This window comes from Orycteropus afer, unplaced genomic scaffold (genome assembly GCF_000298275.1).
Source record: "Orycteropus afer afer isolate SDZICR_OR568_19922 unplaced genomic scaffold, OryAfe1.0 scaffold00064, whole genome shotgun sequence".
NCBI lineage: Eukaryota > Metazoa > Chordata > Mammalia > Tubulidentata > Orycteropodidae > Orycteropus > Orycteropus afer.
Window position 1 is genome coordinate 4,723,589 of NW_006921651.1, and position 22,349 is coordinate 4,745,937.

The following is a 22,349-nucleotide window of genomic DNA, read 5'->3' on the forward strand; positions in this document are numbered from 1 at the left end:
TTTTTTAGTTTATTGCAAAAAAGAGGTACCCCCTCCCCCGCAAAAAAGGCAGATTTTTTTCTACCACTTGCCTCTGTGTTCTCCTCTTCTCCCTTCTCACAGTCTGCTCTCAGGAAATGACCTGATAAACTTTTTTTTTCTTTTTTAAAAAATGCATTTTATTGTAATATAATTCATATACAGTGAAATACACAAAGCTAAAGCGACATGAGTCAATGCATTTTTTTCCCTCCCCTCTCCTTCCACCCCTGGCAACCAGCAAAGAAAGTTTCCATCCATATATAAACCTTTCCTTGACCCTCCACAACAATGAACTAATACTATATTTGTCCTTCTGTGATTGACTTATTTCATTCAGCATAATGTCTTCCAAGTTCATCCGTGTTATGTGGTGTTCTGCAGCCTCAACATTATTCTTTAGTGCTGCATAACATTCCATTGTGTGTATGTACCATAGTTTAGTCATCCACTCTTCATCTGATGGGCATATAGGTTGTTTCATCTTTTTGCTATTATAAAGAGTGCTGCACTTAACATGGGTCTGCATATATCTGTTCCTGTCCTGGATCTCACCTCTCTAGGATATATACCTAGAAATGGGATTGCTGGGTCAAATGGTTATTTCCTATTCCAGCTTTCTCAGAAACCCAAGGAGGGGTCACTATGAGTTGGGGCTGACTTGATGGCACATAACAACAACAACAACAAGGAATTACCATACTGCTGTCCACAGTGGTTGTATCACTTCACAGTCCCACTGACAGTGTATGAGAGTCCCAATCTCTCCATATCTTCTCCACCATTTGTTATTTTCTGTCTCATCGAACCTTGCCATCAGTAACTCTTTAATTTTGAAGCATAAATGAGTAAGATCTTGAGGCTGGAGCAGTATGAGTGCTGTACTGGTGTTAGAGAAAATGAATTAAGAGATAGTTATATTGCTACAAGAGATCTTTGCCTTTTAGCCAAGGAAAAAAACCTTTGTAGCAAACAAATGAAGCTCCATCTACAGAGTTTTGGAGATCAATAAGCAGGTGGACTAGGTATTTTTAGGGGGATAGGCATCTTTCTCAGTGCCTCTGACATCACAAATACCAGAGACAGAGTGTTCCATTGACCTATTCAGCTGCTTTGAGTAGGACACAAACTGATCAGATAAAGATGGTAAATGAGTTAAGCATAGATAGGTCTGGTCTGAAATCCAAATGTTCCCCAGAAGACAGCTCTATGTAGGATAAAGTCAGCCTGTTTTCTGTGATGTTCCTTGAGTTAGTCTGATTTCAAATAAGCAACTTCAGGAAAGATACATAATAATGAGAATGTGTAGGCTAACATTTATTTACTCAGTGTCAGTGGTGGCTAAACTTACACATTGAAAGTGAAGGCTGGGAATTTTAAAAGCCTCTTTAAGATGATTTGGTAGGTGTTTCATTATTTCCTTCACTTAAGATTCTTTCAAGATCTTAGATGTAGGCTGGTTTTGTGTGTAACTAGTAATCTAAAGTTCCAGGTCCCTTCTGGCTGGAAGCAGCTTATTTTTTGACTGATAAAGCCTTGATAGGCACAGAGCTACCCCTCATCGCTTCCTGCTATAAGGCTGCAATTCCTCTTTTCTTCCACAGGTGGGCAGCATGTTCATAGCAGACGCCCATGAGAAAATATCTGTACAGTAAGTGCCCAACCTTCTTGTGCAGTGACTTGGATGTTAGTGTGGGCTCTCCGGAGGGATTTGAGAGTATGAAAAGTATCTCTTGCTAATCCTTAGCAGATTCAAACTTTTTTTCGTGATTTATCAAATGTTTCTTGCGTTTTAAACAATAATGGATCCTAGAAATTTCTTCTTTGGTCTCATGTGTATTGGGCTCCAAGAAGCTGAAAAACTATTCCCAGCTATCTCTGGAGTGAAATGGAAGAGGGCTGCGTATCTGAGCCAGTTAAAGACTTGACTTGGGTAGAAAAGTGAGAGGGAAGATAGTGAATGAAGTAGATAAAACTGATCCTAAGGAACTGAACCTAATTCTCCTCAGCTGTACACCTTTTTTAAGGAGCTCTGGTGGCGTAATGGGAAAGACATTTGGCTGCTAACCCGAATGTCAGTGTTTCAAACCCACTAGCTGTTCCTGGGAGGAAGATGCACTTCTGTAAAGATTTACAGCCTTGTAAACTCAATGGGGGTTGCTATGAATCAGAATCAACTCGATGGCTGTGGGTCCCCCCCCCCCAGTATACCTTTTACGTGTGCTCAAGTCAGAAGGACTGGTAATGAGGAGGTAGGGTGAAATCTTATTTTGATGTTTTAATTCCTCCACTACAAGAGGCTCACCAATTTGTTCTCTTCTTCTTTAGAACCAATGAGGCTATTCTTCTGGCACTTTATGAAGCTGTTCATTTAAATCGTAATTTCATCACAGTGTTAGCCCAGGTTAGTTACATTAAAAACCCTAATAGTTTTTCTCCCTGAATTTCATACAGATTCCTTCCACAGAAAAGCCTACCTGGCTCTGCCTATTTCAGCCCTGTTTTGCGTTGGTGAGTGGTGGTAACAAAGAGTTGTGTCACTTGCCTTTGCTTCATGCTATCCTCAAATATATACATTTCTGTCTGGTACTGAAATGGTTCTGATAACATGCAAAGTTATGGTTTTGACCAGTTTACTAATTCTGTTAACCTACACAAGTTGAGATTACTTCATTTTGCTCACTGGAGATCCTCGACTTAATCTGCCTATAAGCATTGTATCAGGCTTCCTGCTTTCTAAACCACTGTGGAATTACAGCTGGAGATAAAACAGACCAAGTCACTTATCTATTATCTCACCGATTTCCAGAGAAGAAAAATAAAAAAAAAAAAAAAATCCTGCCCAGCATAAGGTTAGTTGTTAGCAGATAAAATGGTCTGCGAACATTGAAAGCAGTAAGTCTTAGAATACTGAGTCCTAGGTCACATGCCTAAGGGATATCCTCAGTAGTTGGGGCACAAGGGGACTAAAATAGGTTGAGAACTGCATGAAAGATAACGTGATTTTATCTTAAAACCAGACTGTTTAAAATATATATGGAAAGTTCTTTTAAAAGAACGTTTGCTTATGCTTTTTTTCTCAAAGGGCAGATATGCATGGAGTCCATTAATTGAGTTTTACCTTAAAAAATAAGGTCATACTTGAAAAGTGTCCTGGTTTGGGGTATACTTAGGAAGACACATACTTGTTGTCATGACTAATAAAAGACTTGATTCACTGTTTTCACCAAATTCTTTGACTGCTTTCCAAATCCTGTAGCTCATTTTAAAGGAAGGGGTGAGGAAGGCAAAGGACTAGTGAAGATGTTGGAGGCAGGAGAAAGGAGATAAGAAGCAGCTGCCACTCAGCATAATTCTAAGCAGTTGAAGTGGCAAGGATTGCTAAGAGGGGCAGAAGAGTCATCTGTTTTGGTTCATACTGGGTGTCTGCCTTTCCCCCACCCTGCACACTCTTGTTTGTTGGGGAATGGGAAGGATGCCATCTGCATAGCTTATTTAATTAATTAATTTATTTAGATAGCTCTTGGTATCCCCACATATTTACCTGAATTTATTAGCCAATTTTTTGATCATCAGGAGAGCCTATAAATACATGTTTTCGGTTGATCTGATGAGAGCAGTCTTTCTCATGTCCAGATAAGACTGCTAGTGCCCTCTTTCTTGTAGAATAATTCTGAATATTTATCCCAGTTTTTCATTTGTATGGTTCTGCAGAAAAGTTTATGTAATAGAAACCTAGTTGCTTAAAGAAAGCAAGCCCTCAGAGCTTCTTACTAGAATTTAGCAAACATCAACAGTAATCAGGTACTCATGGGAACTAAATGTAGAGACAGTCCCTCCTCAGTGAACTTTCTGTCTAATTATGAGGTCAGGAAGACCAGTGAGGATATTCAGCAGAGAATACTCAGGGAGAGCTGGATTTCCTCTGTCTTATGCTCCTGTCTTCTCTTTCAGAGTCATCCAGAAATGGGCTTGGTGACGACCCCTGTCAGTCCTGCTCCAACAACCCCAGCCACACCGCTTGGGACCACACCACCCTCCTCTGATGGTTAGCTACCACCCATTTTGTTTTCTTAATAAACATGAGTTAAATTCTTTTAGGGTGAGCCTAGTTGTGTTGAACAAAGAACGCAGTTGTTAATTCTTTCAGTTAAGACATTTGTGTGAAGTATTATCCTGCAGAAATTCTGAAGCTCTGAAGAAAACTTGGGAAAAGATAAAGTGCTTTTCTCTATAGGAAAGCTACATAACGCCAGCTTGTCTTACTCAGAGAATGGTCATAGAGTCATGGAGTGCTAGATCGGAGGTCAGTAATGCCTCGGCTGCCAGACTCTTGGGGTACTTGTGGGGCTCTGATGAGATATTTTGTGAAAAATAGCTCCCTGTAACCATAAAGCACTGAAATAAATGTAAAATAGCAGTGTTATCTCATGTTGCCACTTTACTAATGAGAGAATTGAGGCCAGAGAAGTGAAACAGTTTGCCTAAGGTTAGCAAGAGTTGAGACCCAAGACACGAATCAGGGCAGAAACTGTATCTGTTTTGTTTAGTGCTGTATGCCCAGTGTAGTGCCTGGCATTGTAATTGCATTGTATATATTTGTTTAATAAATGAATGAGAAAATGAAGCTCAGACTCATGTTACATGTTTGCTGGTCTCTGTCAGTTGGAATTGATAGGCTTTAAGTTGTACTATAATTAGGAATTTGGTGGTTAAGACTGCCTACCAGCCTACCTAAAAACAACAAAAAACATTTCCCCTTTGCACATTTTATGGCTGAAACTTAAGAAAAAGGTAAAAGGAAAGAAATTATGAATTTTCCCCAATAAACTGTGTCACCTGAGGTGCTTCTTTTGTAAGCTGAGTGTGTTTGACAGAGTACTTTAAAATAATCTGTGCTTGCTGTTGTACTTTAAATGTTGACTTCATTTTGGGGAAGGAAGTACAGGAAATCGAACTTTGATTGTTTTTTGTGTCCCCCTACTGTCTGTAAGTGAATCCTCCTCCTGTTTTTCTTTCTCTCCTTTAAATTTTCCTACGGCACTTGTGGCAGTAGCATTTCAAGGCAGAACAAGCGATAGTGGTAAAAAAGTGTGGTAGAGAAGTGCCATTGAATTTCAAGTCCATGGTAGCAAATTGGATCTGTTTAGAATTCAAAGCCAAATTCTAAAATGTCTTAATGAGAAGGAGCAAGTAGTGAAGATTGCCTACTTATCTCTGCTTAATTCAGGTCACTGAATAATCCAATGGAAAGACTGTTCTTTCTCTTTAAGGATGGAGCCTGCCTGGTTACCATGGATATCAAAAGCCATATATATATTTCTGAGTTCCATGTGATGTTGGGGTTTAGATGCTTCAGGGAACTGCCTTTCAAACTGTTCATTGTGAACACTTCCACCCACACACTTGATTATGCAATGACTGGATTTGTGCTTACTTACCTTACAACCAGTGAGCTTTTATTTTTTCTAGTGGGAAGATAGAGTCAGTCCACTTTCAAATGACTCTCTCCCTTGACAAGAGCTGCTGGGAAGGATTAGGAAGTCAAAGATCAAGGCATGACTCTTCCTTAGGAGGGAGATTTTAATTTGTGAGGGATTTTATCCTGTCCTATTTTGTTCTTTTTTTCCTCTCTCCTAACTTATTTCCTTTCTGTAGAGAGTTCCTAAATATTGTGACCTTGTTTTTAATTTTTGTTTTTTAATTATAGTGGTGCTCAGTAGCCCATTTATATTTAAAGGCATGCCACTGGAGCCATTATTTTTAAAAACCAGCAGTTTAGCTGTAACATTGTTCTTAGCTCAGACTTGACATTTGACAACTCAGCCTTGGCATGAGAGGACTTTATGGTAAACCAAAAATACTTATACTTCTTTATTTCTCTATATTATATAAGACATTTTCTACTTACTGCTGCGTGTGAGAGAGAAAAAAGTCACACTAACCAGTTAGATGTCTCACGAATGGACAATAGAATGATTATGGGCTTTGAGTTTCAAATAAGCTTATGGTTTGAAATGACAGTCTCAGGTCATTAACCTATAACATGAATTAAGACCCTTTAGTATTTCAGCATAAAAATATATTTGTCTTTTATTAGTTCTTGGAGGCAGAACTGGGGGAAAACAGCCAAGGGCTGGGCATGCTAATTTCTTCTCATAAGACTTTTTGCTGTGCTTGCTGTGTATTGTGGATCTATAATATGCAAATATTTCCCATTGTTAATAAACATTCTCTGCATACATTGTAATAACTCCAGAGGGATCCATTATTGTTATGAATACATATTGTGAGTAATATTCCAAACTCAGCTGAGTCTTCCTCGGTGAAAATACAGCAGAACACTATAGATTTTCTGCTTGTCTGAGCCATCATGAGCCTCCTTTTGCTCATATGCTATGTCTTAATGTAAAATCTCTTCACACGATGCCTAAGTCTAATTTAAAGCCTTAGAATCTTTTGGGAAAACTACATTAAGACTGCGTTCTGTTGTGGGTCTGCCTGGGCTTGTCCCTCATTGTTCACAGGGACTGTGGCTGGTGTTAGGGGAGTGGTTTTTCTTGGGAACAATGGCTGAATATGTAAAATTCTGTTCCCAGATTGTCCTAATCAACAATATCTACTCATTTGCAGTCTGGTATTTTTCAGATTCTTTTTCAGGGGTAGGCATTAAAGGGTAGAATTTGTTCCATCTTAACTTTTTCCTCTCATCTTGGGTATTTCCAGCCTAAAGGCTTGCTCTCAAAAGGGAGCAAATTGTCTCCTTCTTATGAAAGAATCTTCATTTATTTTAAAGCAGATGGCTCATCAAAGCAAGGTTTGTTTGTATTTGATAAAGGTCTTTAAGTGCAAATCAAAGTGTTTTTAAGGGCCCTGAACCTTTCTAGGTTACGAGGGGCTGGAAAGCGAAATCAGCATGCTCTTCCTAGGATTCTGGGAGAAAAGCACTGTTCGTGGAGACTGGCCCTCTTAGATGGGAGAGAAGGTCATTGGACTTAATCTTGGGAGCAGGAAGGGTTTTAGAGGCCAAAAGGAGCAGATAAAAGTTGTGTAATATTTGGTACTTGGTCCTTCTTCCTCGTGGACAAAGCTTATTAGCGATTTTCTTGACTGTTGGCAAATGGGCTACGTGGGTAGAAGTGTTACATGGAATCTGTTACAGGCTAAGTGCATTTCATCTGTTCTTTTCCAGTTATAAGTTCAGTGGAACTCCCACTGGATGCAGATGTACAGACCAGTAATCTACTGATAACCTTCCTAAAATATAGCTCCATTGTCATGCAGGACACCAAAGGTAAGGCATGCTACTTTGGGGGCTCAGAAAGCAGGAGGTATAGTAGGCAGTTACTTAGATAGAATTAAAAAGTGGTGTTAATACTTTGAAGCTTTGACAGAGTGAACCGTTGGGGCCTCCTATGTAGGGTGGTGGTCCTCCTGATCTCTAGAAAGCAGTGATTTCTCACTCCCAGATGATTAGATGGTATTGGGAAAACCTGGAGCTGGAGGGGGGGTTGCTCAAAAGTAGAACAGGAAAAAAAAAATTGTTCTTTACAAAAACTAGCAAGTTGTCTTAGCAGAGCTTGGTAAGTAGATGCAGAAACTCTCATGTGTGGGAAGTGAGGGTATTGGCATGTTTCAGGGATTTCCCTTTTGAGGACAAGAACTGAAAGCATTGGCTGGTGGTGAAAATTAGAGGACTTGTTTCACAGAGTCAGTAGAAAGAGTGAGATGAAGAGGGACTGTGTACCTAACACGTAAAATAGAAGTGTCAGTACCTATCCCAGAGATGCAGGAGTAAATGTGGAAGAGGACTGGATATTGGAAAAGTCTGAATTTTTTCTGCCTAGCTTCCTCCTTTTGTGATTTTCCTGGGGTCTTTTAATAGGTGGTAATATAGTAGAATAGTTGGGCTAGGAGTGAGAAGGGATTGGGAGGAGACTCAGCAAGTGATGGCCAGTATGTATCCCAGTTTTAAGATTCTCTGGAAATAAGATTTTTATTTTGTAGTGACACTGAACTAGCCATTTTTTCTTTTAATAAAAAATTCCAGTAAATAGAGAAGTTGAAAGGTTCGTACAGTGACTGACCATATATACCCTTTAACATTTTCCCATATTTGATTTGTCTCTAAAATTTTTCTGTGTTACTATTGGTTATTTTGGCTGAATCATTTCAAAGTAAGTTGTACATACACCACTTTACTTCACATCTAAGTGTGTTAGCATGTATTTTCTAAAATAAAAGGCATTTTTCTGGATATCCAGAATCCTATTATCATATCAAAGAAAATCAACAGTAATTCCCAATATCATATACTATTCAGTCCATATTCAGATTTCCCCATTTGTCCAAAAAATATTTTTTGTTACTAGATGTTTTTTAACTACACTTAGCATTTTTCAAAAAGAATACAGGACCATTTTTATTTTTTCATTTAATGATGCAGCACACAAATGCTGATGATGTATATTCACTATAGCTTTTACTTTCTCGTTTACAATCCAAAGATCAGTGATCCAGGAGTATTGCTGTAATCACTGTTTGGAACATACTGTGTTAGTATTTCAATAGTTAATTCCAACCCATGCCTTCTTTTATACTCTAAAACATCTTCATTATGTTGTTTGATGAGCTAGCTCCATAGGAAGGCTGTGGTGCCAAGGGTGGTCCAACTTTCAGCCAGTCAGGTTTGCTATTCAGTGATTCCCAAAGGTAGAACTTTGACTGTGCTGAAAGCCTGCTCTGGAGTCACGCCAGGCCAGTACCTGGGAGAAGTGGCCACAGCAACGCTGATGGTGCCATGCCGTCTTGCTGGCTACACCTAGCATTTTGATGAATGTTTCCATTAGCATTTTATCTGGTACTCTCAGGTTGATCTACTGGGCTTCACTCTTTTAGAAAGATTTTTTTTTTCTAATTACAAAAATAATTGAAGTATTATTCATTAAAAATAATATTGAAATATACTGGCAATGGTTAACTTAGAAAGTGGAAGTCCTTTGTAATTAAGCTCCCCAAGGTTAATCACTTTTAATTGGATGTATATTCTCCCTTTCTAAACTCCTTTGGAAGAAGAAAAGGCATGAGTGGCACAGTGGTTAAGAGCATGGCTGGTAACCAAAAGGTTGGTGGTTTGAACCACCAGCCACTCCACAGAAGATGTAGCAGTCTGCTTCCAGGAAGATGACGGCCTTGGAAACCCTGTAGGGCAGTTGTGCTTTGTCCTGTGGGATTGCTATGAGTTAGAATTGACTTGACAGCAATGAGTTTGGTTTTGGGTGGTTGGAAGGAACTATTTGCTCAAGTTTGAATTCTTAAATTATGATCCATGGACAGGCTTCAGATTCCTACATAACTAAAAAAAACAGTTCCACTGTCGAAGCAAAATTGCTAAAATACTATGGCTTTTGCCCTCTTACTTTCCATGAGGTGGTTTAGAGGGGTAAGGTATACATTAGAAGGGTCTGATTTGCCAGGTGGGTAGGCAGGTTTCTGGTATGAGAGCTCTCAGAAATTCCAGAATGGTGTTAGAAAGCAATGCTGTATAGCAGGGGAAGACCAAGATTGGGGGCATTTGGGTTGAGAAAGAAACATCAGAACACAGAGATAGGGGAGCTAAAGGATAAATATGGGAAATGAACAATTGTTAGAGCTGAAAGGAGCCTGGGTGGGCAGAGTCAAGCCCTGTTACATTCAGACATACTCTTAGAGACTTCCGCCTTGCATTCTTAGACTTTTTTCTTCCCTTATGTCCCAAGAGTGTGCTGTATTGAGAAAGAGAGCTCTATATAGGGATGAGCTAGATGGAAGTCGCCCGTGTCACAAACTCCTAACATAGAACTGTCCGTTGGGAGCTGCAGAGATGGCTGAACCTCTGAGACTTGGCAAGTGAGATGTGGTGGGCAAGGATAATAAGACTCTTGTATGTCAGTTTCCTGAGGCCCTTGATCTCCTTTATGGAAACGGGTAACTTCTTCCTTTCTGTAGAAATACTGGAGCAACCACAGAAGAGAAATTGCATAGGTGTGACCCAGAGAATGAACTTTTAGCTTTGCTTAATATAACACAGTAAATTGAGGCCTTTGGAACTCATTTTTAGTGTTGATGATTAGGTAAGCCTTTCTGTCCTGGTCACTTTACCATCTGTAAAATGAAAGGCAAAATTGAGGGATGATTAGGTGGCCTCAGATAATGTTTCTGAACTCATCATGCTGGGGCAAGACTTTGTCAACAGGCAGCCTAAATATGGCAAGGACAAATTAGTTATGGCAAAGAGTTAATTTCAGAAATGGCTCCATTGGTGCAGCTCTCCTCTGTTTGTTAAGTCTCTAACTTGCTGCATGCCTTGGATCTCATCATGTTTTCGGGAGCAATAAAAGCAACTTTTTCTTGGCTCTGCTCCCCCCTCCCCCACCCAGGATATTATCGTTTCCTTTATTATTATATATGCATCATCTGATACCTACAAAAAGATACTTTTAATAGATATGTATAGAACACTTATAAATTTTATAATAAGTATAATAAGGAGCATAAGTTATAAACTATAATGATAAAATGAAAGAATATGAACCTACCACTCAAGTTCAAGAAATAGAAAATTATTAATGCCACTGAAGCTCCCTTTCACTTCCTTCCTCTTTTCTCCGGAATTTTGTGTTTATCATTCCCTTGATTTGGCTGTGCTTTTGAAGCTTTTCTTTTTTGTGTGTTCTTCTGACTTTGGTGTTGTCACTTTAAAGGAGTATCGGCTCAACATTTAAAAAAAAAAAAAAAGCATTAGGCAAAAATTTTAAAAAATACATATTTATCTTTATTCATAGACTTAAAGTTGGTACCCTGAAGTTTTAATAGTTATGCTATCTGGGTGGTATGGTAACATAGGATTTTATTGTCCTTTTGCTTTTCTGAATTAAAAATATGTTTGTAATGAAATGTGCCTTACTTGTCAGAGATGATTTTCTTATGGAAATTTCCTAAAGTGGAGAGATAGCTGTAGGCTTTTCTGTGGGAGTTGCTTATCAGCTTTTGGGAAAAGGAAGGTTAGTGCCAGAGAAACTGGCCGCGGATAGTTGGATTCGAATGTTGCCTAGGCAGGGGCATTTTCTTGCACTTCTGACTGCCTGGGGGCTCTGATTTAAGCTATAGGAAAGTCCGTAGGACATTCCCTATAGCTTATTACCTCATTACTCTTTTTTTTTTTCTTGTGCTTTAGGTGCAAATTTATGGAGCAGAATTTAACATTCAGCAGTTTGTGTATATTAGGTTTCACTCCCCAGTTACCATCTCCAACCCTAACCTACTCTCCCCCTCTCCCTGCCCCCCCCCCACCCATCCCTGTGCCCTTTTTAGTTATGCACTCCTTTCTACCCAGATTTTCCTCCGTGGGAATGTTGCCCCTCCGGTGCTCCATGGCTGATGGCTCTAAGAAATGTATCTCCGTAGAGTAGGTGGTTGAGTGTTCTGCGTGTAAGTCTTATTACTGTGGACTGAGAGCCAGCCTTGGGAGTGAGTTTTATCCCAGGCCCAAAGTATAACCCAGGGCTGTAGTCTTGGGGGTCCCACCAGACTCTATCTGACAAGTAATTCTGGTCATTATTGTATTTTTGAATTTTGTTCCATGTTTTTCCTCCCACTCTATCTAGGGTCTCCAGTTTTGATCCCTTCCTCAGTGTTGGCATTGGTAGCTGGCTCATCTAGTGCTTCTGGTCTTGAGGTCCATCATGTCCTAGGGCTGATTGTTTCCAAATGCCCTTGGTCTTCTTCACTCTTCTTTGCTTCCAACTCCTTGCTTCCAACAATAGGAGACCATTAGCAGTATCTTAGATGGCCGCTCGAAGGCTTTTAAAACCCCAATTGCTACTCCCCAGTGTAGGTTGTGGAACAAGATTTTTAGGTGTTTTGTTGGTGCCAGTTGAGTCTAGTGTCCCCCAATACTATGGTCCTGAGTGGGCAGATCCAGTGGCTCTCTCTCCCATGGTGTCTGGCTCTCTGTGAGAGATGGCTTTATGTCTGTCTTCTGTTGCTTCTGTAATGATTACAGTTACTTTGTAGCCCTAGTGTCTGTGCAAGAGTAGTTGGTCTAAAGTATATTTCTGTTCACTGACCCCCATCTGATCTTCTCAGTTGTCTGTGTATTTATCTGTAGCCTAGTGTTTGGTGTTAGTGGTAATGCAGTATGGGGAGTATACTGGTATTAGCCTCTGTTGTCTATATCTTATGTGCACAATTTGGTGTCCTCCCTTTCCACAATGTTATCATACTGGTCACAGGCTCTTTCCATACCATCCCTCCTTTTACCCAACTCAGTGTGCGGCCCCCAACTAGTCCGAAATTTTCCCTCCTCTTCTGTCCCCTCCCTGGTAACCTACTAAGTGAGTTCCCTTCCCTAAGCAAACCCTTCCTTGACTTTTTACAGTAATGGACTCAAAATGTTTGTCCTTCTGCGATTGACTTATTTCACTCAGCATAATGTCCTCCGGGTTCATCCATGTTGTGAAATGATTCGTGTATTCTTCATTGTTCTTTACTGTAGCATAGTATCATTACTCTTTTTGTATTGCCTATCTCTGAGGAAGGAGCTCTTGTAACATAGTGCCTAAGGCACTTGACTGCTAACCAGAAGGCTGGCAGTTCAAACCCACCAGCCACTCCTCAGAAGGAAGCTTGGGCAATCTACTGTAGTGATACTGCCTCAGAAACCCAGGGAGGGGTCGCTGTGAGTTGGGGCCAACTCGATGGCACATAACAACAACCTCTCTGAGGAGAGGCACATGGATTTCTAGACTGCAGTGTGTCCCACTTGCCTTGCGTGCACCAACGGTGCTTTCTTATTACAAAGTTTTAGCTGATTCCATCTTTGATGAAGAAGCAGGTTAATGTCAGGGTGAGTACTGCTGGCTAACTTCTATAGCACTGTATTCTGTTAATAGGTCTTTTTTTTTTTTTTTTTCCTGTAATAGACTTCAATCTGGACCTTGTCAATCTAATTTGACGTGTCATGGGCCTTTTGTCTGTTTCGAATATCCTGGCATGGCCCTCTTACCTCTCCTTCTACCCCCTCACCCATAAAGTTCCTGGAAAATAAATTCGCTTTGATGGTTTTGACAATTGGCAGTGATGGAGTAGGTTTTTCTTGGTCTTTCGTTTGTGGACTTAGAGCCCAGCTATCGAGGTTGCTTTTTTCCTTTCTGATAACTGGAGTGTGAATTCTGGGATACCAGGGACCTTATCTATTTAGTTCAGTGCTGTATTTCTAGCACTTAACAGCCATATAGTTGATTCTAAATAAATATTTTTTGAGTGAATAACTTTGGCGGAAGAAAAATGATCAACTGTTCACAGCTTTCCAGGTCATAAGTAATGTGCACAGTGCAGGGAGAAGCATAGACTAGATCCTGGTCTCCAGTAAAAAGTTCTCATTTTTCTCTGATTCCATTGCTGATTTGCTACCCACAGTGATGAAAGCTTTCTAGACTTTGTACTAGATGGGTATTGATAGTGGTACTTGTAGCTGGTGTGTGGGGAAGGGTGGGAAAGGGAACAGACCTGAACATGCAGAAGCAAAGGGCTGGTCTGAAAGTGATTTGAGCCATGGCAGTAGGGACCATTTCAAGGATTAGATAGCTCTCAAGAACATGGTGAGCTATTCATCAGATTATCAGGATACTTAAGAATAAAATTTTGGGGGGAATTCTTTTGCCTAGAAGGGAGCAAGAAGTACTCTAGCAGTACCTTGATTTTCATTCATGAATTTTGTGGGGATCGAAACTGTGAGAATGTTCTTTGCTGTGATGAACATCTGTATTCTCTACAGAATTGTGGTCTGGGTGATTCACAGAGAAGAGTTTGTTTTTTCTTTACAGATGAGCACCGGCTTCACAGTGGCAAACTCTGTTTGATTATCCTTACATGTATTGCAGAGGTAGGTCTTCTGATATTAGCTAATCTTATAAAAAGTGCTTCCTTTCCCCGCCATTTTCTACCAGTTCCTGTGTCTTGACTTCAGGGTCCTGAATCTTGGGAGTAAAACTCTTCCACCTTTGTATTCTCTGCCTGTCACTGGAATATAAGCTCTGAGACGGGGCCTTTGTCGCCTTCACCACTGTATTCTCAGTGCTTGGCACATAGTAGAGACTCAGTTAATATTTTTTAGGTGAATTAATAATGAATCATGATGTGACAACTGCTGTAACTGAGAACTGGAAAATTTGGGCTCTTAAGAGTTTTAAACAAGAGATTTGCACCTCTTGAGGAAAAACAAACCCTGCCCCTTTGGAGTTGTTCTTGTTGGGTCTTTTGTATTTAGCAAATTAAAGAAGAGGAACTCAGGTTTCCTATGGGAGAGTGGAGAGAAAACTAGAGAGGGGAGTCAGAAACTGGGCTGGTTGCATTTTAGTGAAGAACAAGCACTGTGGGGGATGGGTAGAGAAGAGGTACTTTGGCATAGTAGGGAGGCATCTTTGGTTGGTTTAATTACATTAACTCATTCTGTATCTTGGTGGCATGCAGGTATGACAGAACTGAAGTCAGTTTAGAGCTGACATTATAGCTTCAACCTCCCCTCTACCATTTCTTACTCTCCTCTTTTCTCTCTTAAGCAAAATAGTATAGGTGGTCCAGATGGAGTCGCGATGGCTCTGTCTTTTTCCTTTTATGTTCTCTGTGAAAGGATGACCTACTTTTCACAGGATTAGGGGTAGCTGGGTATAGAAGAGCTGCTTATTAGCAGTGGGCTAGTGTAATTGCATTTCAAAAATCTTTCTAAGAAAATCTTTAACAGGAGTTGTTTTTCACAAATTGTAACAGTTCCTAGTAATTGGAGTCTGTAGGCATGTCAGATCTTCGCAAAGGGTGTTGGGAAAGGGCCAAGGGATGTTTATTACCCTTCCATGGTGAGAGTTTTTTGATTTTTCCATCAGTCTTCAGCAAAGTCAGGGACAGACAGGGTCTTGCCTGCTGCCCTGCGCCCTGTGTAGCAGTTCTCTCCTGCTGTGGGAAGCCGTTCCCAGCAGAGCACAGACCTTGTTCGTAGGGCCTCATGTGGAGCCTGCACATGCATCCTGTAGCCCCTATGAAAACCTTCAAGCTGTCACAAACAGAGCTGGCACCTTGGGCAGATGGGAAGGAAGAGAGAATAAGAAAACAGACTCCTCTCAGCATTTGCCTCAAGTCCCTATGTCTTAATTTTTATTATTTGTAATTTGCTTAGAGATTTTGACCAGTTAGACACCCTGGGAAATTACATCTGAGTAAAATCTCATGGCTTAAGTAGGGTTTGACACAAAGGCTTTAGGCACATCCCAGTAGCTTTCCAACTGATCCTTGAAAGTGGTTCTTAAAGCCTGGGGCTTTGTAGGAAGTGTAGTAGTTTCTTAAGTGTAGCTTTCACTCCTTATGTTTTCTCTGTTGTTATTTTTATTAGGATCAGTATGCCAATGCATTTTTGCATGATGACAACATGAATTTTCGAGTAAACTTACATAGAATGGTAGGTGTGACTTTTGCTCTTGTTTTATCTTAGAGAAAATTGTGTGTGTGGGGTGTGTGTGTGTGTGTGTTGGCAGATGTTGAAAGGAGGATGAAATTGATCCTACTAGAATGACTGGGGGTAGAAAAGTTGTGCCAAGGGGCTCTTGCTTGACTTTGCTGTTCAGTAGACCCATACCTATTATTTGGATTTTTTTGTATGTCTTGGAGCTATATCTTACTTAAGAGAGTGTGGAAAGATGTACAACTGGACATTCATGGAAGTAATGTTGGCAGTGTATCTCGAACATAGGTTTCAATAAGGAGATGGGTCTAAGCCTTTGGCTGCTCTTTCGTTGGTTAAGATTAGATACTACTTTGATTTATTCATCTAAGAGGTAGAAGAAATAAAATACAGAGATTGAGAGAATTTCCTAAAGCTTGGAGGTATGTTAAAAAACGGCATATTAAAGTTTAGGTTTGGAAGTTACTTTTGTTTTTTGCTACGGCTACACTTGGCTTCTGCCATACCTGCTGCTGTCCCCACCATCTCTGCTTTTTCTTAATTATTTTATTATCAAAGAAAAAATACCAGTTTTCTCTCTTGTCCTTAGTAGTGTCATATGTATAGATAAAATCACAGTAAAAACAACAGCTTTCCTGTTGTTGTTGTATATGCTCCAGTGCCCTTTGGGGCCTTCTTGCCCTGGATTGTGTTTTTGTCCCAGGCCTGCATTGATAACTGAGGATCATTTACAAGTCCTCCCTGCCCCACTACCCCCACCTCTAGAAAAAAAGAAAGAAAAGGTAGCATCTCTGTAGTAGTGATTTCATTTGCATGAGAAGAATTAGGATGAGCCATTGTGTGGCAGGTCAGGTGTATACTAATTTCTTTTCTTTTTTGTGTGTGAAGCCCATGAGGCACAGGAAGAAGGCAGCAGACAAGAATCTCCCCTGTCGACCCTTGGTGTGTGCAGTACTGGGTGAGTGAGTATCATCAAAATTGTCATTTTTCCAAGATAGTTACAGTTTTTATGATTAAGAGGATGGGTAAATCCTGGTTGATGCACTTTTCCCTCAGAGAAGAAGTTACTAGTTAAGTTTCTTCTCTGGCCTAGAAGTTGTGTTTATTGTTACGTTTGGTAAAACAACTCCAGTGACTAAAGTGGTCAATCAAAAGACATTGTTCAAGGAGAAAAATCTTTTCAGGGCGACAAATGTCTATGACTAACCTTGACGCATAATTTAAATTGATAAAATATATCATTCTTGATCAAGAGTCAAATTATTTCCTCGTTTCCTTGGTCTTAATTGATGTGTCAGCTGGTCAGGAGGCTTCAAGTTCAAGGTTCAGACATTCAGATGTCCTCTGAGTAAACAAAGCTTCCACAAGGCTGACAGAGCTGGCAGGCACAGAGCTATATTTTAGCTAATTTTTTCTGCCAGAATTCTGCATTTTCCCCACAGGAATTATTTGAACTTTTAATCGCATTTCACTTGGATGTTCAGCCTTGGTTTCTAAATTTATTTGATTTTAGAAGTAGTAATTAAAACTATATTATAAGCCTCTATTGACTCAGAACCTCACAGATCATTGCAGTCAATATCTGTCACACTGAGTATGATAATGAGATGAGACAGACTGATAGAGCTTAGAGCTGAGTTTTGGTTACACGGATGAGCTCCATATTTCTACTCTGCTTGTTTCAGTTCTGTTCTTAGAGTATGACTTCCCTCTGGCATTTTGCCTTAGTGCCATGGTATGAAATATCTCTATGGTGAAATCTTCCTTGTATTTTAAGTTTATTGGCAGGTCAAAGGTAATCTTATGGAAATAGGAGAATGAACTAATTTTCTTATTACTTTACAGGTGGCAGGTTGTGAACAGTGTTGCAAAGAGTACTTTATATAAATTGAATTTAAGTGCATGTGAATACAGATGTGGTTAGTGGATGCCATTCAGCATGAGTGCAAGGTGTTCTCAGAATTTTCCAACTCAGAGTTATTATTGATGCCATTTTTCTCCTTTCCCCTTTCAGACTTAATGGTAGAGTTTATTGTAACACACATGATGAAGGAGTTTCCTATGGATCTCTATGTGTAAGTACCATGGTTCATTTAATGTGTGCAAGTCTATTTTATAGAATCAAGTGACAGAAAATTTTAGTCACATAAGAGTTCTCTGAAAACATCACTTCAAAAAAAAGACATTTGTGTATGTGGGGAAGTGTCAGGGAACAATGTGTAGCCTGAATTTGTACATCTTTCCAGAAGGGGGAAAAAGTACCAATCACAATTTGATTCTGTGCATAGCGTTAGTATCATTTTTAGGCGTACTGCATGGAAAGCAGAGCTGACATATTGAAGCAGTAGTCATGGGGAGCCATTGTAACCCAAAGATATGGCATTCCAGCAGGCCATTTAGCCATCCTGGGCTTCAGTATCACTAGTCAGCAGTAGTTAGAAGGTAAGATGAGGTCAGAGAGCTTCTGGCCCGTTCTTTGCCTCCATGGTTCTAGCAGCCTAGCCAGAACTCCTCAGAGCATAGTGGCCTGGCTGGACGAGTCCTACTTCCTGAGGAGATCTGATTGTCTATCACAGTTCTTTACAGTGAGTATAATGAAAGGCAACTGAAAATCATCATATATTTTTTAACAGTTACTACATGTACAATTTAGACATTGATTCCATTCTTCAAGTTGTATAACTGTTCTTACCCTCCTTTTTTGATTCTTCCCTCATTAACATAAACTCACTGCCCTCTAAGATTCCTGTCTAATCTTTTGAGTTGCTGTTGTTAATTTGATCCCATATAGATAGTTCTTGAAAGAATGTTATGCTCAAGGCAGACATTTTTTACTAGTTAAGATAAACTGTTGTTTGGTTTTAAGATGACTTCACGGGATATTTTTGGTTTATGGTTTAAAGATTATTTCAGGGCAGTAGTTTCAGGGGTTCATCTACCCCCTTGGCTCCAATAAGTCTCCAAAAGTCATGGTTTGGTCATGTTGTCAGAAGGGACCAATTCCGAGAGAGGATATCATGCTTGGGAAAGTAGAGAGTCAGTGAAAAAGGGGAAAATGTTCAATGAGGTGGATTGACACAGTGGCTGCAACGACGGGTTCAAGCATAGCAGTGGTCGTGAGTTGCTGGTGCATAGGGTCATTGTAAGTCAGAAATGACTCGGCAGCTCCGCATGGCAGGTGCTGATGGCTGATGATGCTGAGCGTCTTTTCACATGTTTGGTGGCCATTTGAGTGTCCTTTTTCATGAAATGTCTATGCCCATTTATGATTGGATTGTTTGTGGTTTTGTAGTTAGTTGTCAAAGTTTTATGTATATTTTGATTATTTAGATTCTTGTAAGAGGTAGGGTTTCCAAAGATAGTCTCTCAGTTGCTAGCTTGTCTTGTCACTTTTTTGGTAAAGTCTTTTTACAAACCAAAGCTTTCAATTTTTATGAAGCTCCATTTGTTTATTTTGTCTTTTGCTGTTTGTACTTTTATTAGTATATTAGATCCATTGTTGAAAGCTAGGCCTCACAACATTGCCCCTGCTTGTTCTTCTAAGAATTTTATGGTTTTAGAAAATCATAGTTAAATAAATATTAAGTATTCAGGTTTTTTCTTTTCTGTACCATTTATTTCTATATTCTTCTTATTTTAATGCCTAGGAACAGCTGCATCACATTAGTGTGATCCCAAACGTGTATATTATCTTTATTCCTTAAAAAGCATCTAGATTGAGTCTGACACCAGAATTGGTGCCTCTGTTTTTGTTTTGGCAAGAGAGCAATTTGGTGCACAGCAAACTCAGTGCATTTCATTCCAATGCCAGGTCAGGGGTCTAGGGAGGTATGAAGGATTTTGCTGCGAGTAAGAGTAGGCCGCCAGCTTTTTGGATGGTTTGTAGACTATATAGTCCTAGTTTGCTAAGATGATATAAATCATACTTTTTTACTTTTAGGTAAGTGAGTTGCAATTTGCCTTTTTTTATATCTTCTGGGTTTTTAGAAGTAAATCTGATCCTTATTTCAATTCGAAGACCTTGAAAAGCTGCTTTTTGTAACATTTATCAGAAGAGTTTTCTGCTTATTTTAGGCAGAGGTCTCTGAACCTCAGTGCCTTAAAGATCAGATTTATTTTTACTGCAGACTGGTTTCTACCTTGACTATCTGATGTTCTAGTATTAGGATGTGCTGTTTATTTTGTAGTGTATTGCTGTCATCTTAGTTTTCTCATTTTACAAGTAAGGAAACTGAGGCTCAGAGACATTTAATATGTCTTACCCAGAGTATTCTGTTAGTAAGGCACTATTGCTGGACTTGAGCCCAAATTTTCATATTATAAACCCTAGACTATTACCATCCTTGCCCAGATGAATTAGTTATCTATTGCTACATAATACATCACCTCAAAACTTAGTGATTTAAAACAAACCTTATATCATAGTTTCTGTGGGTCAGGAGTTTAGGATTAGCTTAGCTGGGTCGTTTGGCTCAGAAACTTTATGAGGTCACAGTCAAGGTGTTAACTGAGGATGCAGGCATCTGAGATTTGTTTAGGGCTAGAAAATATACTTCCAGGTTCACTTATATGGTTGTCGACAGACATTATTTTCTTGTCACATGGGCCTCTCCATATCATTACTTAACATAGCAGCTGCCTTCCCCCAAAGCAAGTAATCTAAGAGGTAAAGAGAGGGCGAGTGAGAGCCCAATGTGGAAACCATGTTCTTGTCGTTGTTGTTAGATGTTGTTGAGTTGGTTCTGACTTGTAGTGACCTTATGTACAACATGGTGAAAACACTGCTTGGTCCTGTGCTGTCCTCATAATCTTTGCTATGCTTGAGCCCATTGTTGTAGCCATTATGTCAGTCCATCTTGTTGAGAGTCTTCCTGTTTTTTTTACTGACCCTCTACTTTACCAAGCATGATTTCCTTCTCCAAGGACTAGTCCAAAGTACGAGAGATGAAGCCTGACCATTCTCACTTCTAAGGAACATTCTGGCTGTACCTCTTCCAAGACAGATTTGTTCATTCCTTTGACAGTCCATGGTATAGTCACTACTCTTTGCCAACACCATAATTCACACGAAGGGGTTCTTCTGCAGTCTTATTCACTGTCCAGCTTTCACGCATATGTGGCAATTGAAAATACCATGGCTTGGGTCAGACCCACTTTAGTCTTCAAAGTAACAGCTTTGAACATTTTAAGGAGGTCTTTGTGTGTGTGTGTGTGTGTGTGTGTGATTTGGGTTAAAGATTACAGAGCAAGTTCACTTTCCATACAGCAATTCATACACATGTTGTCTCATGACATTGACTGCAATTTCCCACAGTGTAACAGTTCTCATCCCATCCTCCCCCCACCCCACAATAGCTACCTCTTCCCTGTGTCCTTCCATCCCATGAACTCCTGCCCCCTGAGCTGTCTCCCTGTGCATGCACTGCCAGTCTGTTCTCCCATGATTGATCTCTCCAAGAAGAGATCATTTTACTAATGTAAATGTTCAGTTCATATGCCGGTCTTTTATTTGGTTGGAAGCTACAGGAGTGGGCTCAATTCCAGACCTGAAGGGCAGCTAGGGGCCATAGTCTCAGGGGTTTCACCAGGCTCCTCAAAAAGTCTTTTACAGCAGATTTCCCAAGGCAATAAGTTGTTTGATTTCTTGGCTGTTGCTTCCATGGGTGTTGATTATGGATCCAAATAAAATGAAATCCTTGACAACTTCAAACTTTTCTCCATTTATCATGATATTGCTTATTGGTCCAATTGTAAGGATTTTTGTTTTCTTTGTATTGAGGTGTAATCCAAACTGAAGGTTATACTCTTTGATCTTCATCAGTGAGTGCGTCTAGTCTTCTTCACTTTCAGCAAGCAAGGTTGTGTCATCTGCATATCGCAGGTTGTTAATGAGTCTTCCTCTAATCTTGATGCTGTGTTCTTTGTATAGTCCACCTTCTTGGATTATTTGCCTAACATGCAAATTGAATAAGTTGGTGAAAGTGTGCAACCCTGACCCACTCCCTTCCTGATTTGAAACCATGCAGTATTCCCTTGTTCTTTGGAATAACTGCTTCTTTGTCCATGTACAGGTTCCTAATGAGCACATTTAAGTGTTCTAGAATTCCTATTCTTTGCAATGTTATCCATAATTGGTTATGATTCACACAGTTCAATGCCTTTACATAGTCAATAAAGCACAGGTAAACATCTTTCTAGTATTCTTTTTTTTTTTTTTTAATTGACTGTTCCAAAGATTCCTTAATGCTTGCTTTAGAAAAAATTAACTAAATCTGCAATTGATGAGCAATGGGAAAAGGTAAGGCCAAACCACTGTTGGAACCTGTCAAATTAGAGGCTGATGCTTGTGACTAGTTGTTTGTAAGGAGTTTGATTTCAACTTGAAGTTTGTGAAACAATGGGCCATCTTCATGATAGATGGGGAGGAGGTGTCAGATTTTTTTTTTGTTTGTTTTCGTCGTGATTTGGGTGCAAATTTACAGAGAAAATTTACTTTCCATACAGCAGTTCACATACACTTTGTCTCATCACATTGACTACAATTTACCACAATGCAACAGCTCCCCTCCCACTTCTTCCCGATAGTTACCTTTTCCCCATGTCCATCCCTCCATTCACTCCTGCCCCCTGAGCTGTCTCCTTGTGCATAAACAGCCCTTCTATTCTCCCATGATTGTTCTCTCCAAGGAGTATACCTACCTTAGGTAAATGTTCAACTCATATTCCTGTCTTTTGTTTGTCTGGAAGCCACAGTTGTCAGTTCAGTTCCAGACCTGAAGGGCAGCTAGGGGCCATAGTCTCAGTGGTTCCACCAAGCTCTATCAGACCAGCAAACCTG

The 22,349-nt window shown here is 39.9% G+C and overlaps 1 protein-coding gene across 1 annotated transcript in view; it reads left to right on the forward strand.

Moving 5' to 3' along the window:
* The window catches only part of ARMH3 (armadillo like helical domain containing 3), a 261,984-nt gene that overhangs the window by 30,183 nt on the left and 209,452 nt on the right, over positions 1-22,349 (forward strand). Inside the window, 8 exon segments of the mRNA XM_042780830.1 lie at positions 1,623-1,669; positions 2,347-2,422; positions 3,973-4,066; positions 7,211-7,312; positions 13,884-13,942; positions 15,443-15,508; positions 16,400-16,469; positions 17,526-17,586. Coding sequence (XP_042636764.1) covers positions 1,623-1,669; positions 2,347-2,422; positions 3,973-4,066; positions 7,211-7,312; positions 13,884-13,942; positions 15,443-15,508; positions 16,400-16,469; positions 17,526-17,586 — 575 coding nt within the window.